At 42.6% G+C, this 26,064-nt stretch overlaps 2 protein-coding genes across 2 annotated transcripts in view; one reads left to right on the top strand and one right to left on the bottom strand.

Moving 5' to 3' along the window:
* RAD9B (RAD9 checkpoint clamp component B) overlaps window positions 1-830 on the top strand; it is a 57,114-nt gene extending 56,284 nt beyond the window's left edge. Inside the window, exon 12 of the mRNA XM_043986312.1 lies at window positions 600-830. Coding sequence (XP_043842247.1) covers window positions 600-728 — 129 coding nt within the window. The 3' untranslated portion in view covers window positions 729-830. The remainder of the gene's footprint in view (window positions 1-599) is intronic.
* A 1,971-nt stretch (window positions 831-2,801) lies between these two features.
* The window catches only part of PPTC7 (protein phosphatase targeting COQ7), a 40,159-nt gene continuing 16,896 nt past the window's right edge, over window positions 2,802-26,064 (bottom strand). The window contains exons 2-6 of the mRNA XM_043965438.1: window positions 18,422-18,601; window positions 14,017-14,215; window positions 9,058-9,181; window positions 7,645-7,774; window positions 2,802-6,686 (exon numbers count right to left, since the gene is read on the bottom strand). Of these exons, the coding sequence (XP_043821373.1) occupies window positions 6,628-6,686; window positions 7,645-7,774; window positions 9,058-9,181; window positions 14,017-14,215; window positions 18,422-18,601 (692 nt within the window). The 3' untranslated portion in view covers window positions 2,802-6,627. The remainder of the gene's footprint in view (window positions 6,687-7,644; window positions 7,775-9,057; window positions 9,182-14,016; window positions 14,216-18,421; window positions 18,602-26,064) is intronic.

Here is a 26,064-nt window from a genome sequence, read left to right as displayed (position 1 = left end):
GTATTTTTTATCACCGGCACATAAATGTCTGCCACATAATAAGCACTTAGTAAATGCTTGATTGGTGACTGAATGCCAGTGACTAGGCTGGGATTCATACCTGTCCCCTCTGGCCATCACTATTGCCATCAGAGGGAGCTAGGTGCCAATAGTGCAGAGCTCTAAACCTGGGACTTGAACCTGCCTCGGACACTTATTGGGCAAATCACAACCCACAAGCCTCAGTTCCTTTGTCTATATCATGGGGATAATAATAGTACCCTATTATTTTGGAGATAACATACGTAAAGTCCTTTGCACATCTTGAAGTGGTATATAAATGCTATCATTGGTGGCAGCAGTGGTGGTGGTGTTGGTAGCAGCAGCAGCAGCATCAGATTCCTGAATTGCCCTGAAAGGATGTAGAAATAGAATAGTACACGGGTCTTCAAATGTCTGATTCCTTATGCCTTCTTTGGTCTCTGAAGTAATAGTAAGAGTTCTATCCTTTCCACCCAGCTTCTTAGAAAAGCTGTCATCCTGGGGTATTTCAGAAGTACTAGCATTTACACTTTGAAATAAGCCATGTGATTCACTTGTCTCCCCCTTCCTCCCTCCAGTTCTGTTCCCTGTTTTTTGGAGCAGTTTCACCTAAGCAACAGAACTTCGACCACCCATGGATCAATCTGGCAACAGCAAGTGACAGTGAAGAAGATGTTAACAGTGGTCTGCTCTCCCAAGTCTTCTGATGTTTAATGGTGGCTCCAGAAGTTGGGCTTCCAGACTGTCACCAAGATGATCTGCCACTCAAAATGCATCTGTTTAATGAGTTCCTATACATGTTCTGTTTACAAGAGTAAGGGGTTCATGGACTTAGTTCTAATAGCATTGAAAATGATATCACTTTTAAATAGCAACTGCTATTAAATGTATTTGATTGTAAAGGCTAGGCCATTTATTGTGATCTGTGATGCCTATGGGGAGGCACAAGGTCACCATTCTGCTTTCTGTGAGCACAATTGAGCATTCAGTTCCCCTCTCAAAGTGTAGAAATAAGTTCGGTGCCCTTTCACAATAGATCTTCTGCACTTGGTCAGTTTTACTAAAGCATTTAAACTTTATTCAGTGACTAATAACCTCTAGAAATCAGGGCCAACCCTTAATATATGTCAACACAGCTTGCCACACAAGGTTGTTTTGTGATTGATTCATGGATAACATTGGTACTTGGGTGCAAAGATTCAAACTCTGGTAAACTGTAATGTCAGCTTTTCCCTTATTGTTGTGGTGTTGAGAAATTTGGGGTTAAGGGTTAACTCCTTAAGGCCCCAGAGAGACCACACTGAAAAGTGAATTCTAATCACTTTATCATCTGTGAAATGAAATGTGGGTGCCTATTTTCTGTTACTTAACATTTCCCAGTCTCGAGTTTTATGTGAAAGGGGGTGATCTTGTTTGGTATGACCAAGGAGAATCTTCCTTAAAGGGGCTATTAACCAAAATGTCATTGTACATACACCCATAAAAAGCAGCACTCATCACTATCAGAGTCAGCATTTGGGTTAGAGGTTAGAACGACCTTAACCTTTCCCTGCCTCTCCACTGATGGTAGTTTACCTGATAAATACAAACCAAAGAAATCGGACACAAAGAAAAACATTGCTATGTGATACCCCCTTGGTTGGCCTCTCCCTAGGCCAAACCTGCTTACAGTCATTTAGAATCTGACAGACTAGACTGTGAAATCCTATTGTGAAGTCTTGGAGAAACCAACAAATATGACAAGGAAACTTAACTGGCAGGCTCTGTGGGAAATGCACAAATGAAGGCAGCAGCTTCAGAACAGATTTCTGGGGTCAGGATGAATCTGGCTCTCGCTTCCAGGTAAAGGAGTCACAGCAGCCTAACAAAACTAAGCCCTCAATGGGCTTTCTTGGTCTCTTTGGTTTTTATATGACCTTCCTAGGTGAGACCATCACTCCCCTGCCCAGGAAACCATACCTGATAACAGATCTTAGAAGAGGAAAAACACATAAAAACGAAATCGAGGGCATTCTTATTAAAAGATGAAGGGACATAGAATTGTTTCTTGTGCTATTCCACTAGATCTTTGCCAAGAAGTTTCAGGTCTTCTCCTCAACGGGCAGCTGGGGGCTCTAAGGTGGAAGAATGTCTCTGTGACACTGCAGGTGCTGGCCAAGCAGCACAAGGCTTTCGACTATTGCCATCTATCCATATGCAATCAACATCAGAGTTTCAGTTTTAAGATTAGATTACGGAATGGTTACAAGGGCCTCCTTGGTACTCCGTGTTGCCACATTCAAAGCTGAGACAGCTCTCTGTGGGTTCATCTCACCTGATTAGGGGGCACACAGTTAACATCTGTTCAAATGGTGCTATTTTATCTAATGTGTATCTTGCCCATACATTTGTTTGAATGTAAGACTTCCGAGGAACTGAGCTGGTGGAATGGAGGGGGGAAATTACTAGTGAGACTATGACAAGGCTAATGAATTAATAAAGGCTGTATAAGGGGGCAGCTAGGTGGCACAGTGGATAAAGCACTGGCCCTGGATTCAGGAGGACCTGAGTTCAAATCTGGCCTCAGACATGACCTTACTAGCTGTGTGACCCTGGGCAAGTCACTTAACCCCCATTGCCCTTAAAAAAAAAAAAATAAAGGCTGTATATACCCCTAGTTCTAAAATGCATGAAAGTCCTAACCAGCTCAGAATAATGACTCAGTAGAGGCAGAGAAATAATTATGTTGCTCAGTTACTGCTTGAATTAAAAAACACATGCGCATGTTTTAGTATAAATACTATATTTATTAAATATCTTTACAGTTTATTTAAATGTATGTACAGAACTATTCCTGCATAAGTTATACTTCAGACATCCAATTCAGGTACTTGCCTCTTGTAAGACAGGTAATGATAGTCTCAAAAGAAAAAACCATCTCATTAGTACAGGTACAGATTCGATTTTGCCTTGTTATTTTAGCCAACTTTGCAATAAGCCATCTGACCCAGTTGTAATCTCTGAACAGAAACAGCCGATTTTCAGTTTGGAACTTTCCCCCTAATGTCCTATGGTTTGAATCCAAATCTCATGTTAGTTCTCAGTTCTATCGATGGAATCACATTCTGATTTCTTACATTAGCTTTTTTCCTTAAGTACAAAACACATATTACTTTTCTTCCCCCAGGGAAATTGGATGTGATAGTTTGAACAAAAGACAGCAAATAAGGTGACAAGGAATCTCTGACATCTGAAAGCAAAGACATTTTGTATGTAGTCCGAGCCCTTCTTATCTACACATCCTTAACATTGACTTTCCCCAAAGAAATCCCACACTCCCTGTCTTGTTACTTGGTATGGGCTGTTTGCGTCAGAACAGTTCCTCCCGATGGAGGAAATCCATCAAGCAAAGCACTGAACCTAATATTTTAGACAAGTACAACCCCCAAACAAACATACCTGGAATGGATTCTCTTTGTGGTTTAGTACCCATCAATCATGTCAAGCCACTACATTACCCTATTACAGGACAAAAAAAATTTACTGTTTTTCCCCTTATTTTTCTTCTCCCCTCTACCCTGGGCTTTAAAAAAAAAAAAGCACATGGACCCCACTGTATCTCCATTCAGTAGATTTTTTTTGTGCGCAGGCAGCTTAAGTTCATAGGAAGAAATAAGGTTTTGATATGTTTAGAGTGCACATTTTCAAACAGAACAAAATAAAATTTTCAAGCATGTGATAAAAATATTAATTCTTTATAATACAGTATTGCTTTATAAATATAGATGGAAAAGCTATAAACTTTACTGGTCTTTGGTGCATCCAGTGAGGGATAAAGAATTTGTAATTTGTAAATTAAAAATCCAAATTTTCTCTTTTGCTACAAAAGTCCATTCCATGAGGCAAATGGCTTCACTTCTACTGTTTGATTTAAGCTATCATTAGCACAAACATCAGGTTTAGAGTCACACTTACAAAGTGGCACAGTTCAGGCAGTCATTCCCCAGGACCTAGGATTCCCCCAAAGGGTCAAACTATCTTGAACCACTGAGGGAAAGGGGGAGAGCAGTAGCTGATTGATAACCCCCTAACAGTTACAAAAGAGTGGATATAACATAGCACAGGGAAGACTGGGGAAGAGAGGGACAAAGAGGGAGAAAGGACTTTGGGGCATTAATCTGTAGGTTAAGTACTAGGGCATTTCCACTGTAGAACTCCTCTCAACATTACGGGAACAAATTGTCAATTTTATTCTGTAGCAACCATTTGTCAAGCAAGACTTTAAGCTGATTAAGTAAACTGCATAAAATGCTACCTGTCTAGCTCTATAAAGACTGTTTGGGGTTACATCTGAGCAGAGAGTAGCCAGTAATTTGCCAGCTCTCCTTTTCCCAGGAACCAAAATTGTAGGCATTGGAAAATTAATGCAAAAACATTCAGATCACAAGGCCAAATGCCTCAGACCAGAGAAAATTTGAAACCCCAAACAAAAGAAATTTAAGCCATCAGCCTAAATATGAATATATTCCTTTCAAAAAAAAAATCCATCTGGATGCATCCTTCTGTTTCTTAAAAACATATAGACTGCAAATAGTTTGTGCAAAATAAATACCCGCCACGTGCCACACTCACTCTTCCATGTTTTATCACAGCACTACAATTTCTCGTTACTCTAACACTCCCTCCCCACCCCCCAACCCCCCTCTACCAAAGAATGCTATTTTTATCAAGTTAGGGTAGTTAAGGCATTCTGACATGTAATTAAAGGTGATTCAAAATATATATCTAACATTATGCCAATTTAGGAATAGTAGATAAATTACTGAACGGCTTACAAATGAATAACTCATTCTCATTATAAATGAAATGCCTGTTACAAGCATGATGCTTTGAAATATAGTAATGACATGTACATGGTACATGTTAAACAATTTTTAAATAAAACCAAAGCCTGACATACAGTTTTGCAAATATACAGTACAACTTCACAAAAAAAAATCTTTTAAAACCAGTTGAGGTAACCTCAAACATAACAGTTTTAATGCAATAAACCAGACAGAGTAAGATCTTTAGAGGAAAAGAGACTTTCTACATTTCTCCTCAAGTAGATACTTATCTGGTTTAATTGCATTCTCATCTAAACACCAATGTTACCTGACTTTTTTAATATATATATGTATATAAAACATGGCTTTAATTTAAGGATTTCTAAGGATATATCTTTCTACCACCAAGTTAATGGAAAAAAGAAAACTGACCCAAAAATATATCTTTACAGCAGTCATCTTTTAAATGAGCCTCCAAAATAAATGTGAGCTTGCAGATAATGGAGAATCCGGATGCTGGATAATTTAAGTGGAAACAGTATTGTAAATGGCTATTAAGAAACTGTAAACATTAAGTTGGAATCTGACATCCCTAGATTCCTTTTAGGGGAAACTTCAAATGCCAGATTTTCACAAAGAATTTTTTTTTGGGGGCCTTTAAGTGCTTTTGTCATCACACAAAGTGTTTGCTGACATGGATGAACTTAAATATGATGCAGTGTGTGCTACACAAAGTGGGTCTTAACAAGGTCTACGTAACCAGAAGCCAACACAATTCACGGTCATGGCCAGCATTTTCAAGTCCCCAGCCCTCCATCAAGTCTACTATTCTTTCTCAGAGACATTGGCATACTTCCCTACAACACATTCAGACAGATGAGTAGGGTTTCAGCCATAATTTTAAATCTCTGGGCTTTAAAGAAAGAGTTTTTTCACAACCTTAAAAATAACATTTCTTCTCTCCTGACCTCCAATTAAACTTGGCAAGGAGCGTCTCCCCTCTCCTGCTCCTAACCCTCATAGCTTTTTAAAACTGTCCCATAAGCCCATTTTATCTGGACTAATGAGCTACTAAAATTTTAGTCAATGGAGCACAATTTAAGCATCTTTTTTAAAAGCACAAGCACATTTGCATCCACAGAGTTTAAACTGATTTTTCTCTCAATTTTGTAATAAAAGGGCTCTTGGGCTCAAGACTTTTAAGATGAATCCAGAGCTTAAAATGAATTCAGAGCAATGTTTTACAGCAGAATTATAAGCCCCTGAAAAATAGGGGGTTATACCAGAAACACACAGACATACTCTATCATCTTACAACAACAGACTATGCATGTGAAGGTTCATGTGTAACATTTCCTTCAACGAGTAATGCATTTTTCTAGAAGATGTCGTAGTATATGATTTGTGGTGGTATTTTTAAAAAATAAATTTTACACATTCTAGTTTTCAATTACAATCTACCAACATTACTCATTTTCAATACTTCACCGACTGAATTCTGAAAAGCAGCAGCCATTTATTTGGCTCTGAAGGTCTTCCTTCCACCTCTCCCCACAAAGGATAACTAGCGATGAAGGACAAGCTTCAAGTCTTGCGTTTTCTTCAGTTGTTGCTGGCAGACACGAGCAAGTAGTATGACAGTAGTGGTTCGTAACAAGGATCTCAACTGGATTGTAAAAAGACAGGCGACAGGCGCAAATCACTGGCCATTGAGATCAGCGGCAAAGGAAAACGCGGTCCTGCCAGCAGGAACAGTCCACAGACAGGGAAGAGGAAAGTCAGAGGTTGACATTGAGGTGAGTTAGTCTGTATACTCAGCTACGATGGAAAGGAGGACAGTGATGTCATCGGGTTTTCCTCCTGAAAGGAAAAAGGATGCCAACATTTCACCACAAAAGCCACACAAGAAGGCAGAGACGGCCTCCGGCATCAAAGCCTCAGTTGTGGGGAGGCAGGTTCTGCCTCTCGATTCACTGCAGTGGGGCAAAGCATGGTGTGATCCCGAAGGAGAAGCCCTGGCAGCATCTCCTGGAGCTGGTGACCTCCCCTGCCCAAGGGGGATCAATCGGCAGGCCCATGGTGACTGCTCTCATGCTCTATGGAAGGACCTCCCACGTAGCTGGAAGGCACTGAACGGACCGAGGTCCAGAGAAATCCATCTGCTTGGCCAAGGTCACAAAGGCAATTAAGGGGCAAAGCTGTGCCAGGATCTATTTGAGGTGACTAAGTAACACTAGTTTCTGCAAAGCAGCCATGGCATGAGCTTGGGGGCTGGTGGCACATTTACTGCAAGGCTGCAAAGTACTTTGCATGCTAGGATCCTGCTCCAGCCAGAAGCCCACCAGTCTCCCCAGCTCTGGCAGACACACCCTGACCTGAGTGTGGACCAAGTGATTGACAGAATTCATTCAATTAGAAACTCCAGGAGGGAGTCTGTAAGTGCTGCATATCTACAAGCAGCCAGAGCCAGTTTTAACATTGTCTCCCTTTCTGTAGTAAACACAGGCAGGGAGGGAGCATCAGACATGGGAAGGACGCCCTGGCAAAACTGCCAGCTCTCTTCCTGCATTTGCCCAAAGGCCTTTTGGGCTCCATCCAAGAAGGGTGTTTCTGGTACTCGGGGACCTTCAGGTTAGCCCTGCTTTGTACAGCCAATTGATTTGGGCGCTCAGAGACGGCCACTCTCCCGATGACCTTGGTCCAAAGGCACAGGGAGGGGAGGGGCAGATGAGGGGAAAGGTCGTGTTCTTGTTGCTGAGAAGGCTTCCGTTCCACTTTCATGCCCCAGAACTCTGAAAGCTTCCCAAGGCTCACTTACCTCTCACATTCAATCCGTTGTCACATGCAAACTGGGCAAAAGGTGACATGTAATTTGGGTCATACGCCAGCTCGTGAGCTTGCTCAGCAATGCTTCTTGCAGTCTGTTGTATACTCTCATAATTTGAATTCTGGAATGAAGGACAAATGAATGATTTTTCCAAGTACTAACCCAGAGAGCAGCACAGATTTAGAGTGAAGAGGGGCGTCCTTTCTCCACATTCACATCATCATGACTTTACTTTCCAAACTATCTTGCATCTTTCCATCAATCACCTCCTCAGCTCCCAGGGCAGCAGCCTAGTGGCCAAGCCTCCCTGCCTCCAGTCTGTCCTCCCCTCCGCTGGCAAAGTGTTCTTCCCAAATCCTGGCTCTGACCAGGTCACACCCATGACTTCCCAGATCACTTGTGTAGGTGTGTTCTGGGACTCTTGGCATTTTCCCCAGCCTTCTCTGACTCTGCCTCCTGATTGCCTTTGAGTCTCAAGCCAAGAAAAGCCTTTCCCAGGCACCTCCTTGATCCCACTACCGCCTCCTTTCCTAGACTGGGAGCTCCCAGAAGTCAGGACCTGTCTGGGTTTTGCCTTTCTTTGTATCCTCAGAGCTTAGCACAGGGCTGGGCACACAGGAGGCACTTCATCCAGGTATCCTGCCTTCAAAGTATTCCTGTTCGTATGAGACTGACTTCTCTGCTTCTTATTTTAAAAAGGCCCCTCTCATCTCAGGCCTAGCCCAGGAGGCCCAGCACAAGAGGCAAAGGGCTGCCTTTCTAGACTTACAGCACTGTTCAGGAAATAGCTACTAATACAAACACTGGCCTGTCTGCCCAAAGGGAGTAACAACTCAGGGACCAAAGAAGCAGAAAAGGCTGCCTTCATTTCCTTCTAGGGTCTCTAGAACTTTGTGGTAGAAGTTCAGATGATATTGACTCCTGAACTCCAGAGCTCTGGATGGATCCTATGTAATTTGTGATCCCAACTTTTGCCAGAACTGTTATGATGAGAAGAGAAACATAAGGAGAAAGGACAAAATGAAGTAAAAATTATCCTTTGTCACTTATTCTCTTAACATTTCCTAACCCCACCTACCTTCCTGATGGATGGCTTGTGCATATGCAGGTACTCACACACATGTGCACACGTGCTCTCTGTCTCTCTCTGTCTCTGTCTCTGTCTCTCTCTCTCTCTCTCTCTCTCTCACACACACACACACACACACACACACACACACACACACACCAGCCCCATTTTTCCAGTCTTCACATCTGCATTCATTTGAAACATCTGAAACATGATTTTTTTTGCCCAAGTTGGCAAACTGGGGCTTAGCAAGCAACTGCCCATCTGGCTCTGAGGCCCCTTAACAGCTTGGGGAGAATCACTGAGTTCAGCAGGTGAGCCTTTCTATCCATTACCTTTAACTTTTTCAGCTCCTGGAGGATCATATAATCGGGCATGTTGTCAAAAAGCCCGTCTGTCGCTGTCAGGATGATGTCACCTAACTGGACGTCAAAAGAAGTGCTGTCAGCAGCATCTGGGCTGTAGAAATGACAAGGCAGTGAGCAACAGAGGGGAACGAATCATGTACAGACATGGTACAAAATTCACAAAGCCTTGGTATTTCTTTGGTTTGTATTGATTGAATCACGATACATTGTGAAGGTTTCTTTGATCCAATTCCTTTAACACACCTGAATCAGGACAAAGTGATTGAAAGAATTCATCCAATTAAAGGCTTCTTTTTCACAGGGGGACAAACCCTGCTTCAAACTAGGCTGCGTGCACGCACAGCCTGTTCTACGTTACAAGAGTTTATAAAAATTAGCTTATTTCCTATAAAAATGGCAGTTCTTCAGCAACATTGTGTGATGATCAACTGTGAGAGACTTAGCTCTTCTCAGCAATACAATGATCTAAGACAACTGCCAAAGGACTCATGATGGAAAATGCTCCCCACACCCAGAAAAAAGAACTGTGGATTCTGAATGCAGATTGAACTAGATTGTTTCTCCTTTTTTTTTTTTTGAGGTTTCCCCCTTTTGTTCTGATTCTTCTTTCCCAACATGACTAATGCAGAAATCTGTTTAATGTGATTGTACATATGTAACCTATATCAGATTGCTTTCTGTCTTGGGGAGGGGGGAGGGAAGAAGGGAGGGAGAAAAATTTGGAACTAAAAGTCTTATGGAGGCCAATGTTGAAAACTATCTTTACATGTAACTGGAAAATAACACAATACTTTTATGATTAAAATTTTTTTAATATTAAAAAATATTTAAAACATTTTTTAAAATGGCTGTTCCTAGTGGGACATAGAAATCAGGATGAAGCAAGTGCACCTTAAGCTAATGAGAATATTTTGGAAAAATGGATATTTTCAGAAGACAACAGACACCACCAATTAAAAATCAAAACTGACAGAGACTAAATCTCATGATTCCAAGAGAGAAGGGCCTTAAGATGATTCAGATGTTAATGATCTTCACCATCGCTGGCTAAAATGAGTCATTTTCTCATTTCCTAATTCTAAAGGGCCCAAGCCCTAATCATCACTGAGAGAATACAGCTTTCAGAGGTAAAAATATCATGTTAGAAAGCACAGAAGTTCCACACAGTGATTTTCTGTTAAGTCCCTATACTATCTCTCCTTGGAGATTACAAAAGAACTGACCATATCTTTGATAGATATATTATATATTACATGAGATGGATTCTTTTTCTCCCCATTCAACAAACATTAAGTTCTTTTTTCCCCCAAAGCAAAAGACACTGAATTAAGCAGCACAGCAAAGTAAAGGATAAGGAGAATTCCCCTCCGCATACAGGGGTATATGTGCTCTATCTAGGCAACATGTATAACCAGGGGAACTTGTGCTTCAAGGGCAACATCCTTGCTGTAACATCTCTCTGCCTCAAATGCTACTGATTATTTAAATGATGGACTCTCTGAAAGAAGGATTTTTACTTGGAATATATGAATATATTTGTAAAAACTTAAAAAAGCATTTTAAATGTTCCTTGGGGGGGCAGCTAGGTGGCACAGTGGATAGAGCACCAGCCCTGGAGTCAGGAGTACCTGAGTTCAAATCCGGCCTCAGACACTTAACACTTACTAGCTGTGTGACCCTGGGCAAGTCACTTAACCCTAATTGCCTCACTTAAAAAAAAAAAAGTTCCTTGGGGGTGGGTTTTTTTTAGAAGCTGAGACCATTTTTTAGGCAGGAAAATGCACCTGAAACTGGAAACAAAGAACTAGGGTGGGAGGGAATGGGACAAGTCCCCTGTGAGGTGGGTCTGTAAGTCTGAGAGCAGGGAGACCTAAAGCTTTAGGACCCAAACTGATCACCAGGATGGGGCCTGACCCCTTAGACTGCCGTTAGGGGAAAAAAAAATCCATAGGCTGATTAGGCAACAAGAAATAGAAAAGAGCAAGGAGAGCAGAACTCAGCTTAGGAAGGAAAGACAAAAAGCTTTTGTCCAAGCTGGCTGGCTTCTGCCAGACTTCCTTCCGAAGAAATGGCTTTTGTAAGGGAGCTTGCAGCCTGCCATCCGCACGGTGCACGCACACTGACAAGTTCTCCTATTCACCTTTTCCTGACCTTCAGAGCAAAGAGTACTGGCTCAGACATCAGAGAACCTGAGTTCAAATCCTGCCTCTGACACTATCTGTAAGACCTTGGGGAAAAGTAATAACCAACATTTATATGGCACTTTAAGGCTCACTAAGTGCTTTACAAACATTATCCCAATGACCCCAGAACAACCCTAGGAGGTAGGTGATGTTATGATCCCCAATTTATAGATGGGGAAACTAAGGCAGAGAGGTTAAGTGACTTATCCAGGGTCCCACAGATGTCGGTGGCAGGATTTGAACTCAAGGCCTGGTTCTCTGTCCACACCACCACCACCTTGTGACCCCCAACACCTAGTGATTCACATAACCCCTAGACCTCAGGACTCCTATCAGTAAGACTGTGGTGGGGAAGGGGGCAGGTGGCTTTGCGGTCCTTTGAAGTTTGACATCTTTGACCCCAAGGTGCTTGTTATTAAAAATAAGCACTGGCATTGGGTGACATTCAAGTATTTAAGAAAATGAAGATAGCCAAATCATAGATTTAAAGCTGAAGGAACCATACAGGTGAAAAGAGGAAGAGCCGAGATTGGAAGCCAGGTTTCTAGACTTCACACACAGCTCCTTACCCTTATTATGTCTGCATACAACTCCTTTTGTGATGGGAATAAAGGAGCAGGGCAAGAAAGGTGTCACCTGTGCTCTGAGGCTGGAAGCTAGAAGCTGACCAAGAGTCCTCTCAAGCAAGGGTAACCAAAGGTGAAAACCTATCATTTCAGTGGAAGCCGCCGTCTGTGAGTAAATCAGGACAAGTCACAAAAAGTGGAGGGGAAGTGGGATTCTGTAGAATGAAAACCCATCCTGCAGATGTCGAGCTAAAGGAAAGGCCCAGCTCTGGATGTCTGCTCAGTCTTGGAACAACAGACGAGAGCTCAGAGATTCAGATCATTGATCGGCGGGGCACACAAGTCCACTTCAGGCTGAACTTCTGGTTGTGGCTTTTTGTTCCCTTAGTGTCCTCCGAGGCTCTGCCTGTGCAACACTTCCTTCTATTGGCCAGTTTGGTCCTCCTGTCCCAACACTCCCATCCATGAGCTTGGGCTTCTGCCAGATGCAGTTTCTGCCCATTCTGACTGAACACACTGTGCTGCTGGGAACCTGCCTGCGCTGAAACCTGAGCGGCGATCACATGCTGGCCAGCCCGCCCTGGGTGCCAAGGAAAGCAATGGCCACCCCTGCCCCAGCCTGAGAGCACCCAAATGACAGTGAGCAGTGGGATCCTGAGGTGGAAACAGGTGCCACAAGCTCAATGAAAAATCAAAGCTATCACATACAATCGATGTTCCCCAAGTACTGCTGTCCAAGGGTGATGCCTGGAACTTAACAGTCCTTGGCCTTTAGGTCCCAGGCTCACGCCCCTAGGCAGCTTAATAGGATCATGGGTCACAGGCTCTACACGACAGTTTTTACAAATAGCCTTATTATAATCCTCCACAACTCCCCCCCCCCCCAATACAGCATTACACTTATTTCATCTTCTAGTTCAAGTCTCCATACAAGTTCCCAGCAAGCTCTGGTAACACACTGATAAAACCATACTTCCTATGGGATCCACTTATTCAGATTAAAATGTGAGCAACAAGAATGGTTCTATCCACACCAGGAGGTAAAGCACAGCGAGCAATCACTAAAGCTTCTCTCTCAGGGACAAAAGCTCTAACTTGACCTGGAATGACCGTGAAATTAGAAATCCATTTCTCAACCATCTAATTTTCACATTCATGTCAGAAAACAAGTCATTAAATGATCTTTCAACAAATTACAAGTAAACGGTAGGTTCTTGACCATTTAAAGTTTAACTTGGAAAGAGGTGACAAAGGAACACCTCAAAAAGTGGAAAAAGCACAAGCAGAAGTATATTTCCCCACCCTCACCCCCACCCCCTCCCAGGAATGGTCAATTGGCCCAGATGACCTTTGACTCCCTTTCTCTGGTCAATGCTTTGCCACTCTGCATGTTTGAACAGTAAAGCAAATTCAGGTTTCCTTCCTGTGTTAACAACCTGCTCTCAAGGTGTGGCTGTGAGCAACATAAAGGTGCAGCCTTTGGGTTCCGTAACAGCACAATTAAATACCACCTAATTTGGGCTCAGCAAATCCAGCCTTAAAGATAATGCTCTCGGGGCGGCTAGATGGCGCAGTGGATAGAGCACCGGCCCTGGAGTCAGGAGTACCTGAGTTCAAATCCGGCCTCAGACACTTAACACTTACTAGCTGTGTGACCCTGGGCAAGTCACTTAACCCCAATTGCCTCACTAAAAAAAAAAAAAAAAGATAATGCTCTCTCACCTCCAGCTAACATGTATAGAATGCTTTCTATTTTACCTCCTTTGATCCTTGTGCCAAGTCCATGTGGCAGGTGCTACTACTCTTCCCATTTTATTTTATTTTACTTTTTGTGGAACAATGGGGGTTAAGTGACTTGCCCAGGGTTGCACAGCTACTAAGTGTCAAGTGTCTGGGGCTGAATTTGAACTCAGGTCCTCCTGAATCCAAGGCTGGTCTTTTATCCACTGCACCACCTGGTTGTCCCCCTACTCTTCCCATATGAGAAGAAACTGCCTGTGAACTCCAAGGAGAAGAACCACCACCCTCAATTTAGCTTCCTAGTAATTCCTTACATGAACTGAGAGTAACTATTGTCATTCTACAGAGAAAAACCAGAGGCAGAGGCACCTCACTCTGTTCCACCGAAGCCACAGGAGGAAGAGCAAGGCCTAAGTGCCTGAGGGGAAGAGACTCACCTGTCACTGAGGACGACACCTTCTGCTTCGGGAGGTGCTATCGAAAGCTGAAATGGAGTGTTGAAGTAGTGCTGCTGCTCGTCCGATCGGTGGACCACCTCCCCTCCTCGAACTACCAGAAAGCCCGAATCTCCCAGGTTGGCTGTGTGCAAGCGATGGCTTGTCCTATCCAAAACGACTATGCAGGCAGTGCTGCTTCCTAGGAAGGAAGGCAACAGGCATTAGGCTAAGCCTTTTCTTAGGTTTGCTCTGGATATAGATTGGTACACATACGCATTTTACTATGGATTTCCTTTGTTCAAATTGCATCTTATTTTATGCTTCCTATATTCTCATCACATGGGTATCAACAGTAAACTGATTAATGTCAATATGGTAGAATGGGTACAGAATTTTAGAGAATATTTTCAGAACATAGCAACAGAAGGTAATGGATTTTTTTTTAGCCAAAAAGCTTAATCCCACCCACTCCTAAATGCCCAAAAGATGCATCAAGTCTTCAAACTTTAATGTTGGAGATTGATGAAATACAAGTATTGGACTCTGATGGTTTGAGTTTCTTTGGCTCGATTCACAGAACTGCAGAGTTGGAATGAACCTTATGGATCATAGAGTTTATTTTATACACAACCTCTCTAGATAAGCAATTGTATTAATATGTTATTATTTATCACTAATATTTAGTGATTATCATTAATAAATGAATTACTTTTTTAAAGATCCATTATGAAGCAGGCCGTTTTAACACTGAAAACAAAACCAAATAAAAATGATTTGGTCTCAGTCTAAATAGAATTCATCTGGAAACAACCTTTCTATTGCAGCTAGATGAGGTCAATTAAGATGTCCAAAAGGTCAGCATGTTGTGAAGCTGAGAGACTAACTGTAACATGCCAGCACAAGGTCAGCTACTTTATTATCTTGACATTTCTCTTGCATGACTGGCACCTGAGCCTTCTGCAGGAGATGCAGTAACATTTGAGACAGGGCAGAGCTTAATCAACATTTTAAATTCGGGTTAAGAAGAACTCATTTCTATCTGCTGAGGTCATGAAGACATTTTCCCACATGGGGTGGTGAGGACTGGATGCTGGTGACTGAAAGAAAACACTTGCTGTGTAGCTTATGGAATGGAGAGGGAGTCTCACTTCAGAATTCTACCATATATAAATAATTCATTTCTGGGGCACTTTTAATGCTCACAAAACACTTTTCATGCATTATCTCATTTGATCTTCAAAACAGACCTGTTAAAGAGGTACTCTTGGTGTTATTCTCATTTACAGATTAGGAAATTGAGGCTCCGAGGTGACTTGCCCAGGATTAAGGGTCAGGATCTGAATCCAGGCCAGTGTACTTTCTATGCCACAATTTTGCCTCTTAAAATATCGAGACCTTGATGATGGAAATTGGGATGTATATTCAAATAGGGATCGTCTGACGGCAGAGACCGTTACAGAGTAGGCACTTAATAAAGCTTCCATCAATTGAACACATTAGAATGTTAAGAATATGTGTACACATTTATATGCAGACATCAACTGAACCTTGAATTCTAAAATGAATACAAAGGGATCTGAGTCGGGAAGCCCTGAGTTCAAATCCAGCCAAAGATTGTGTGACTCTGGATGTGTCACTTAACGTCTCTTTGTCTCCATTTCCTCATCTGTAAAATGGGGATCATGTCAGCATCTCCCTTCCAGGTTTGTTATGAGGATTAAATGAGGTAATAATTGTAAAGTGCTTAGCATAGTGCCTGGCACACAACTGGTACTACATAAATGCTAACTATTATTCTCCCTAAGCTAACATTCCAAAGAAGAAAATGTTTAACTGTATGGTACTTTTTAATATTTACTTTACAGTTCAGATCATAAATTACAGCTTTCTGATGGAAGGGGCTGCTCTGGGAGGCAGGTGGTGGGTGGCTTTTCCCTCCCTGGAAGTCTTCAAGCAGATGCTTGATGAATGAACACTTGCCAGGGAAGTGGTAGAGGGCATTCTTGCCGGGGTAAGAAACTCCATGCTTTCCAAGTCTCCCTCCAAGTCGAAAATTCCATGAATTGACCAACTAGCTTTCATGGCAAAAGCAGGTCCATCTCTTCATGGGATGCAGAACCCCCCAAAGGCCTCCTGAAGGAGAGGGCATTAGAGAGCTATTGAAGACAAACTAGAACATCATCGTCTATGCCTCTGGTCACAGGCAGCTGACAGAATCATTTAAATGTCCATTATTCTTAGATATCCAAAGCCACAGGAAACAAATGAAGGCTTCACCCTACAAAATGAAATCTGGCTGGGAGTGGACACACCTTTCCCCAGCCCAATTATTCCTGCAGGCACATGGGACTTAGTCAATGGAGGGAACCATTTCTTAACAACCAAACGTTAGAGATTTCCCACCAAGCCAATCTGCAGGCTCTGAATGGAAAGAAAAGCCAAGGGAACAAGCTGGCAAATGAAGAGCAAAGGGTGATGGAGGATGGGGAGCCCAAGAACTTCACCAGCTCCCACACAGATCCCTCTCCCTCCCCGAGATGGAAGCATTTGGACTGTCATTTAGCCCCATTTTATAAATAACTGCAGCAAACAGAAAGAGGGACAACCTTATCAGGACTGACCTTTCCAATTCTTAGGATAAGTTGACTTCAGAAGATCTACATTCTGCTCACTGGCTTTATGAGAGAAGATGGCTCAGTTGTCTATGAAACGACCCTGGGCCATAGTAGCTAAAACATTTCCAAAAAAACCCCCAAATGGTGAGTTCTTAGCCTCTCCCTGGACTGTGGCGTGCTCCATAGGATTTGCTGCTTTGTTTTTTAAGCAATACAGATTGGGGGAGGTCGGGGGAGGTAAACATTTATATAGCACCTACCATGTGCCAGGCATCAAGCTAAGTATTTTACAATTATTATCTCATTTGGTCTTCACAACAACCCTGGGAGGGAGGTGCCATGATTATCCCCTTTTTAACAAATGAGGAAACAAGCTAAGTGATGTGCCCAGGTGGTGAGTTGGCACAGTGCATAGAGCACCAGGTCTCAAGGCTAGAAGACTCCTCTTGAGTTCAAATCTGGCCTCAGACCCTTATTAGCTGTGTGACCCCGGGCAAGTCACTTCACCCTCTTTGCCTCAGTTTCCTCATCTGCAAAAGGAGCTGGAGAAGGACATGGCCAACCATTCTGGTATCTGTGTCAAGAAAACCCCAAATGGGGTCACAAAGAGTCTTGCCCAGGGTCACACAGCTAGAGAGTGTCGGGTCTTGCTGACTCCAGTCCAGCACTCTATTCGCTGAGCCACCAGCCGCCTCCGCACAAGGAGATACCAAATCTCCCATAATTAAAGACCATTTTGGGCAGAAGCTGGAGTTCTGCTGAGATCTGCAGGCATCCTCTGCCAAATGATCTGGAAGCTGAGTTACATAGAATTTGGGCATGTCTGGATTCAGATGAGAGTGGGGTGTGTGTCAGCAAAGCCAAAGCAAAGCCCTCTTTTTTTTTTTTCAAAGCCCTCTTTTTAAAATGTACCTTGGGGTCCTATTTTAATGTTTTTTATGCTTAAAGTTCTTCAAGATTCATGAAAAAATGTCAAAACCCTTGAGCAAAGCCTAAGCCCCAAATGAGTTTTGTTTTTACAGTGTGCCGTAAACTCCACAGTGATGTCAGAAAACAATTTCTGCCTTCAAAGATTTTACATTCTCCTAGAGAAGACAAGTACACAAATAAGTAAATACAAGGGAATCTGAGGAGAGCAAATGCTGTTTGAAGTTTTTAATAAATGGGATCCGCTTGTGTGTCATGCCAGTTACTTAACAATCAAATGGTTTTTAGCCATCTGAATGAGACTTTAAAAAGTTCATGGAGATGTGGAGTATTGCTCACTGAGAATCAATCTTATGAAGTAGCAGAGTGGAGGCAAAAGAGGATAGAAGAGAGAAAGGAGAAAGAGGGAAAAGGGGGGGGGGGAGAGAGAGCAAGCACACTAGACGTGGATGAAATTACCAGGCTTTGCTTCCAAACCAGCCAAGGGATCCTAATCATGTCACAACCTCGTACAGGTTCAGTTCCCTCATCAGTAAAATGAGGCACACTAATATGTGCTCTAACACCCTCAGGGCTGTGAGGAGAGGCTGCCATAAAGCCCCCGGGGTTAGTCACTGTGATCACACTACTCTTCCGGAGGGTCTGGTTCTCCGGACTTCTGCCCTGTTCACTACCATTTTTCATCGCTAAGTAAGGAGGCGGCAGGCAGTCCCAGGGCTGGCTAAAACTCAGGTGATTGCTTTGGGTCCTCTGAGCTGTCTTTATCAAGCCTGCTTAGTGCAAGGGAGAGAAGCCAGGCAGGTAAGGGGGAGTTTTTGTTGTTGTTTAAGTCATATAAGGTACTTAAGAGTTTTCTCTCTTACCGAGCAAAGGTATTTTATTTTGCAGTAGCTCACAGTAACTTGTGGTGAGAATTCCAACAGGATTACTTGGGATGAACCGGCCTTCTTTTACTAAGCGTTCACACGTTCGCATTAAAGTCCCTGAGAACTGAGACGGATCAACTCCATAGTCCCTCCAGCCTCCTACACCATCTGCTACCCCTAAAAGAGAAAAAGAAAAGATGGAAAGAGATGAATAACTCACATTTATATAGCACTTTAAAGCTTGCTACTCACCTTTTGTACCATAACCAAGTGAAACAGGCATTGCCAAAAGATACACCTATTCCACAGATGTGAAAACTGAGGCAATATACAGAACTTGAACTCACATCTCTCCTGACTTCAAGTCCAGGTCAACTTCTAGAAATGATTATTACAAGACTGAAAGTCTACTTTAAAACATTATAGGTGGGGGAAGCTAGGTGGCGCAGCGGATAAAGCACTGGCCCTGGATTCAGGAAGACCTGAGTTCAAATCCAGCCTCAGACACTTGACACTTACTAGCTGTGTGACCCTGGGCAAGTCACTTAACCCTCACTGCCCTGCAAAAAAACCCCAAAACAACAACAACAACAACAAAAACATTATAGGTAAAGTCATAGTAAAATAAAGATGCAAAACCAGTAATACTACATGTTCCTAAATAAATTTTTCCTAATATACAGATGTGTTCCTAACAAGTAAAAGAACCTGTATAGAACATGGTTTTCCCAGTCTGATAATAAAATTGGTAAGGAGAGCCATAGTCAGATATGGCAAATATAGTTAGTTATAGTTAGTTAATAAACATTTATTAAGTGCCTGACTATGTGCAAGACACTGTCAATAGACAGTCCCAGCTTTCAAGGTGCTCACAGTCCAATGGGAAAGGGCCAGGAATATAAAGAAAAGTCAAAGATGACGACTCAATGAGCTCACAGTCTAATGGGAAAAACAAGCCAACAACTATATGCAAACAAGCTACATAAAAGATCAATATTGCTAATAACCTCTGGAGAAAGAGCAGTCGAATCACAGAGGAACATTTAGATGGATTGGCAGGGACAGTGAAGTGGCATATAGCCAACCGGGTCCTGTGGGAGCCTTCTCCTAGCACAGCAGGAGAAACCAATCTCAATTTCACTGTTTATATGGCAAACTGATCCAAAGCATTTCACCTTTAGGGAATCCCAAGTTTTGAAATTCTATCGCACCTGAGCATCTCTCTGTCTGGCCCTCATCTTCTGCACTCCAAGGCCCCATTACCAATCACCTCCCTGGTTGTCTCCCCTTGGATGTCTGTCAGCTGCATCTCATACTCAACCTGTCCAAAACAGACCTCGTGATGTTCCCTATTTAACCTCCTATTTCTAGCAAGAGCAATGCTCCTCGGCTTCTAAATGTTGAGTCACCCAATGCATCTCTCCTTCATTCCCTCTACCCCGTCTAGGCAGTTGACAGATGCTGCTAGGAGGCAGAACTGACACACTGACCTTTTCATCAGTTCTCTTCTTCTCCCCATTTGCACAGCCTCTGCCCAAGTTCAAGCCCTCATCATTTTTCACCTGGATTGCTGCAATAGTCTTTACATTGGTCCCTGCTTTTAGCCTTAGCTCTCTCCAGTTCATTCTTCACAGAGCGGCTAGGAGTCTTCCAAGGGTAATAATCTGGCCATGTCACTACCTTGTCAAAAACTTTCAGGGGCCCTCTACTGTTTCTAATATAAGATACAAACTTAGCCTGGCACTCGAGGCCTGTCATAGTGGGGCTCCATCAACTCTTTCCGGCTTTACTTCACATTACTCTATTTCATACTATGTTCCAACCCAGCTAAACCCATCAATTCCATTTCTTGTGTCCAGATAGTTGTAGAAATTGTCCAGTTTTCTCAATCCTCATTCCCCTTCACTTCTCTGCAGCCTTTGACATTACTGATCACCTATGTCCCCTTGATTTTCTCCTCTAGGTTTCTGGGACGCCCCTCTCTCCTGGTTCTCCTCCTACCTGATGATACCACCTCAGTGTCCTCTGCTGGATCTTCATCCAGATCATGCCTTCTGACTGTAAGTGCCGCACGGGGGTCTGTCCTGAGCCCTCTTCTCTTCTCGAGCTATATTATCTTACTTGGTGACCTCATCAGCTCCCATGGATTCAATTATTAACTCTATGCTGATCATTCTTACATCTATTTATTCATCCTTCACCTCTCTGCTGCATATAAAATACCTCCAAATGGCTGTCCTATTGACTAAGATGTCCTCTTAAGCTCAACATGTTCAAAACTGAATTCATCTTTCCTCCCAAATCCTAGTCCTTTTCAAGCCCTGCCCCGCCCCCATTAGGGTACCACTACCCTCCCAATCCTTCAGGCTTGCAACCCGGCTATCATCTTCATATTCTTACTATCACTTCCCCCTCAGCCACATAGCCTCCCTTCTGCCAAGGCTTGTCAATTTTACCTCTGTGCCATTTACACACTCCCCTTCTAAGGGTACTGCTGCCAGCCCCATGCAGGCCCTCATCTCTTCATGCCTGGATTACTGGCAATAGGTAGGTCTGCCTGCCTTGAGTCTCTCTCCACTACAGCTCATCTTCCATATAGTCACTGAAGGGATTTTACTAAGAGGCAGGTCAGACTGGCTCCCTCCCACCTCCAGGGTCAAATAGAAAATCACCTGTCTGGCATCCAAAGTCCTTTATAACCTAGCCCCACCTCTCCAGTCTCCTTACACCTTCATCCACCCTACCCCACATAGGCTTCCACCCAGTGACACCGGCCCCCTTCCTGTTCCTGTCTCTCCAACAAGATATTCTCTTTTCTCCCCCACCCCCAACATATTCTCTGGCTGTCCCCTAAGTTTGGAATGCTCTTCCATCTTCATCTCCACCTCTGAGCTTCTTTGGCTTCCTTCCCCGTCCCAGCTGAAACCCCACCTCCTCCAGGAAGTCTTTCCCAGTTCCTCTTAATTCTAATGCCTTATTTCCTATTTATCTGGTGTCTAGTTTGTTTGTAGAGTTATCAGCATGTTGTCTCCCCCATGAGCGTGTGAGTTCCTCAAAAACAGGAGCCATCTTTTGCTTTTCTCGGTGTTCCTGGTCCTTAACACAGTGCCTGGCACACAGTAGGAGCTTAATACATTTTTTCTGATGGGCTGTCTTCATACTTGGCATATATAGAATCCCTCTTTCTCTTCCTCTTTCAGAATCCTTATTTGCCTTCAAGAAGGTCCCATTCTGGGGGAGGCTAGGTGGAGCAGTAGATAAAGCGCCAGCCCTGGATTCAGGAGTACCTGAGTTCAAATCTGGCCTCAGACACTTGACACTTACTAGCTGTGTGACCCTGGGCAAGTCACTTAACCCCCCCCATTGCCCTGCCAAAAAAAAAAAAAAAGTCCCATTCTAGGCCTTCTATAATCCCCTCAGGTGTCAATGTTCTTCTTCCTCAAATTACCTTCCACTTAGATATTAGCATACCTGTTATATTCCCCAGTAGAATGTGAGCCCTGTCTCCTCTCACTTCTCTGCAGAGGTGAGAGAACTTTAAGTGTGGAACAATACACATGTCAGACCTTTTTTTTTAAAGTATGTCAGATAATTTTACTGAACTATTTTTTTCTTTCCTTTTTACATTTTGTTGTATGAGAGAGGAAGGGGAGAAGGATGGAAATGTAGGTGATATAAAAAACAAAATATATCAATAGATATTTTTTTTTAATGTAAGGCCTTCAGAGAGAAGGACTGGTTCTTTTTGTCTTAGACCACACGGTTTCCTTTAGGTCTTTGTCACAGAGTGAGCGAAGCCCTTTGAAGGCTGTCCAACCTATAACTGAGCAAGAATCCCTTCTTGTGCTAGAGGACCCCTAGAAGGAAGGGCACCAATCACCTCTGCCTTCAGGCAGCCCATTCCAATTCTAGACCCCTCGTTGTTGGTGTTTATCCTATAAGAAGCCAACTTTGTCTCTTTTCCACTTCTACCCCTTCCTCCTGGGCCAACTCTTTGGGGCCAAGCAGAACAAATTTAATCATTCTTCTATTCCTGGGAGCCAGCTATCATCTCACCTACAATTAGCCCTCCCAAGGAAGTGTTCTCTTCTGCAGGCTAAACACCTGCTAACTAAGCCAGTCTGCACAAATTGGGACATTTGCCCTTCTCCACTTCCCCTATTGTCCCTCATCTCCTAAAGATCCAGACCGCAGGACTTTTGGATGGAGGTCATCTGAAATAGGGGACTTGAAGTCAACCACGGTGAGGAGGGACTCTGGTTCTCTTATTATCTGCTTACGTATCTTTGGTAGCTATTCTTCTGGAGTTCTTGTCAGTACAAGGAACATTCTCATTGGCAGGGAGAAAAATTGAGGAGCTTGGTTTTTTTAGGCTCCTCATGAGCATCCTGTCTGCTCCAACCTGCAGGCCCAGTCTTTTTCTTTGGGAATCCTCCTTCTCACCAATATGACTTTTTAAAAAGTAGTTTATTATCCTTGCAAACCTCAACTAATTCTGACTGATCATTCTTTATCCTATCCTTACAGGACCACAACACACTTTTGTATTCACCCTATTACATGCCCTTCTTTACATTTTCCATACAGTTTTTTGAAATCGAAATTGGAGTTTCCTATGCATCCACATTAGTCTACACTGCTCTCTTTAGAGGACAGTTTTCTTTTCTTTTTTTTAAACTGGGATTATTTGTCTTTGTGTTTTTAAGATTTTAGTCTTGTAAGACTTTCATCCCTTCTGGGATGACTTTCCTTATATAATATAAGTCCATGGGATCTGACCTTTCCTTTGTTTGAACCTTCAAAATCTACTCTTATAAAATCTAAAGTAGCTCCAGCACTCTCTCTCTCCCTCTCCTGCTGTCCCTTCCTCCCTCTATGTAAGAGAAAAAGAGAAGGTTCTCGAGTTTTCCACTCCAGCAACCAAACAGGCACTTAATAAGTGTTTGTTGAACTGTAGTGAAACTATTCAGATATTTTGGTGGCACTATATTAACATAAGGACATGGTGAACTGCAATAACTGCCACCTTTTCAAGTACTGATGTCAATTTTGTGAACTCCTGTTGAGGTTTTCCTGTTTTGCTATGGTGAAGATACTTATTTCCACCATAAGAGACATCATTTGAAAGCAGCAATTTGTGGTAAAACAGAGTCCAAGTACAGGTCTTGGGAATGCCATCTGAGTCACTGTTTTCAAATTGTTCCAAGGAAAAATTTTCTTCTCAATCAACTTCCAATCAAAGAAGCACAATTAATTTTGCTGTTAAATGCAAATTGGTTTCATCTCCAAATGTCCTTCACATAGAAAACAAGTGAAACTGATATAAGCTTTACAATCGACCTTGGCATGAACTATGTAATCTGACAGCAGGTTACAATCCTGACCTGATAAAGCACATCAACATTAATCAGATTTCTCCCAGAATAGTGCACAACCTTTGAGACACCTGTTTGCTTTTCTCTCTCTCAAGTTCTCTGTATGACAGAAAGGTCCCATTAATGGAATCTCTTTAAGGAAGAGAAGGTCAAAGTACATATACAACCTAGTATTAGCAAGTGAAAAAAAATCTTGAAAACCCACGTGCTTTTTTATTTCCTTGTGAAGGACAAGTTACATAATATAAAGTCTTGTGTTGAGGATTAGAGTCTGGATAAAACTAGATCAACACTTAAAATATATATATATTGGGGGCAGCTAGGTGGCGCAGTGCATAGAGTACCAGCCCTGGAGTCAGGAGGACCTAAGTTCAAATCCAGCCTCAGACACTTAACATTTACTAGCTGTGTGACCCTGGACAAGTCACTTAACCCCCCCTCCAAATATATATATAGGAAACATGATGCTATATTTTATTGTTTTTAGCCATGATTGTTTCTTTGAGGAAAATGAAAGTATCCTGTAACAGAGACATTAAGACACTTAAATTGGGATTTATTCAGACCAGAATGGCAATGCCATTCAGAATACATTTCGATGCTGGGGGTGGGGTGGGGGTAGGGACAAAGGTTTAAACACTCCTAGCAAAGCATGTGACCGACAGCAAAGGATCTAGGTCTCCCAAAGGAAGTACAAACAATAGTTTTCATAATTTAGGGCTAAACTTCTCTCCTTCCTCCACTGCCCCAAAACATTAGAATCCATACAATGTCTACCACAAAACCCAAGTTGGCAGTCAGGTCCCTTCCTCACATGCCAACTCTTGAGGATCCCTGTTGAGGTATTTAGAAGAAGATGGAGGACCACTACTTTAATGACTGCATTGTGCTGAGCCATCTGGAGGAAGGCTTCTGCCATGCTTGCTGGCCCTCATGAGCTCCTGAGCTGGCTTTAAGAGGAGCACAGAAGGTTTGTGATCCGAAAGCTCCCATATCAGGGAGATGATCTATTCACAAACATAGTGGAGAGAACAAGTTCCTTGAGGGCAGAACGGTTGCCACCATTTCCTTATTTGTCTTGGCACCCACAGCACCCAGCACAGTGCCAGGCACAGAGCACTTAATAAAAGCATATTCACCACCAATGATGTCTATTACCTTTACAGAAATCTAAGGATAAATCTACCAAGGTCCCCCAACAGATCTCTTCATCTGCACCCATACAGCAGTAATTGTATAAAGCTAAGTATATTTGTGCACTTGTCTTATCCCAGGACCACTGTGACAGCCTAAAGGGACAGCCAACTCCAACCCTTTCCAAATTCATTCTTCAGAGAGCGGCCAAGATGATTTTTAAAAATTTTATTCGTTTTATTTTTTTTACTTTTAAGGCTCGATCTGATCGTGCCACTTGAGAAACCAATATGGAAGCTTCTGGCCTCTAGGATAATATTTAAAGCTTTTCAAAAGAAATAGAGTTCCTGCCTAGCTCCCTAGGGTTAGAATTGGAATATTTGCCTAACTATCTGCATGTTATAGCCTCACCCCTCAAAAGAAGTTATTTCTTATTCTTTGTATTTGCATATCATAGGCACATAATTCTTGTTGGAATGAAATGGACTATGTTACAGATTCTTTAAGGGACAATGTCCTTCTTATTGTTTTCTGAACTGAAGGCCCGATGTGATAGTGTCAAGTTATTGAGAATTCAAGCGGGAAGATAGGGGGCTGAATCCCACTTTTACACGATCTTGGGCAAGTCTCACTCTAGGCATTAGTTTATAAAGTAATTTGGTTGAACTATGCTACCTATAAGTTCCTCTCTGGTGCTAAATCCTGTGGATTGCAGCTAAGAACAAGAACACAGAAGACAACCAAGCATCGTCACCTCAGTCTAATGTTTGTTTGCAGAAAGAGGTCTGACGTTCATTCCAAATGGGAAGAGATGCCCTGCTGGGTAATGGACAGCAGGGAATTCATGTACAAAGGCTTCAACAGTACCAGCCCAGAGTAAACATTAAGTTCATGTACCTAAAGTCATTTAGATCCTAAGTGCACACATGACAATGAAATCTGGAAAAAGGTGGGATCCCATTTAGTGGAGCTTCCATTCTGAGCTTAGCTATTTACCAGGTTTGCCATTTTTTAAACAAAAAATACAACACACACACACACACACAAACCCAACAACAACAAACCGATCCCTGTTTTATTTTTCTTACATTTATTTATTTTTTTAAAAAATTTTTGGTGAGGCAATTGGGG

The sequence above is a fragment of the Dromiciops gliroides genome, chromosome 1 (assembly GCF_019393635.1).
Source record: "Dromiciops gliroides isolate mDroGli1 chromosome 1, mDroGli1.pri, whole genome shotgun sequence".
Classification (NCBI taxonomy): domain Eukaryota; kingdom Metazoa; phylum Chordata; class Mammalia; order Microbiotheria; family Microbiotheriidae; genus Dromiciops; species Dromiciops gliroides.
The sequence above is the reverse complement of the archived record's forward strand: the minus strand, read 5'-3'. Positions and strand labels throughout refer to the sequence as shown.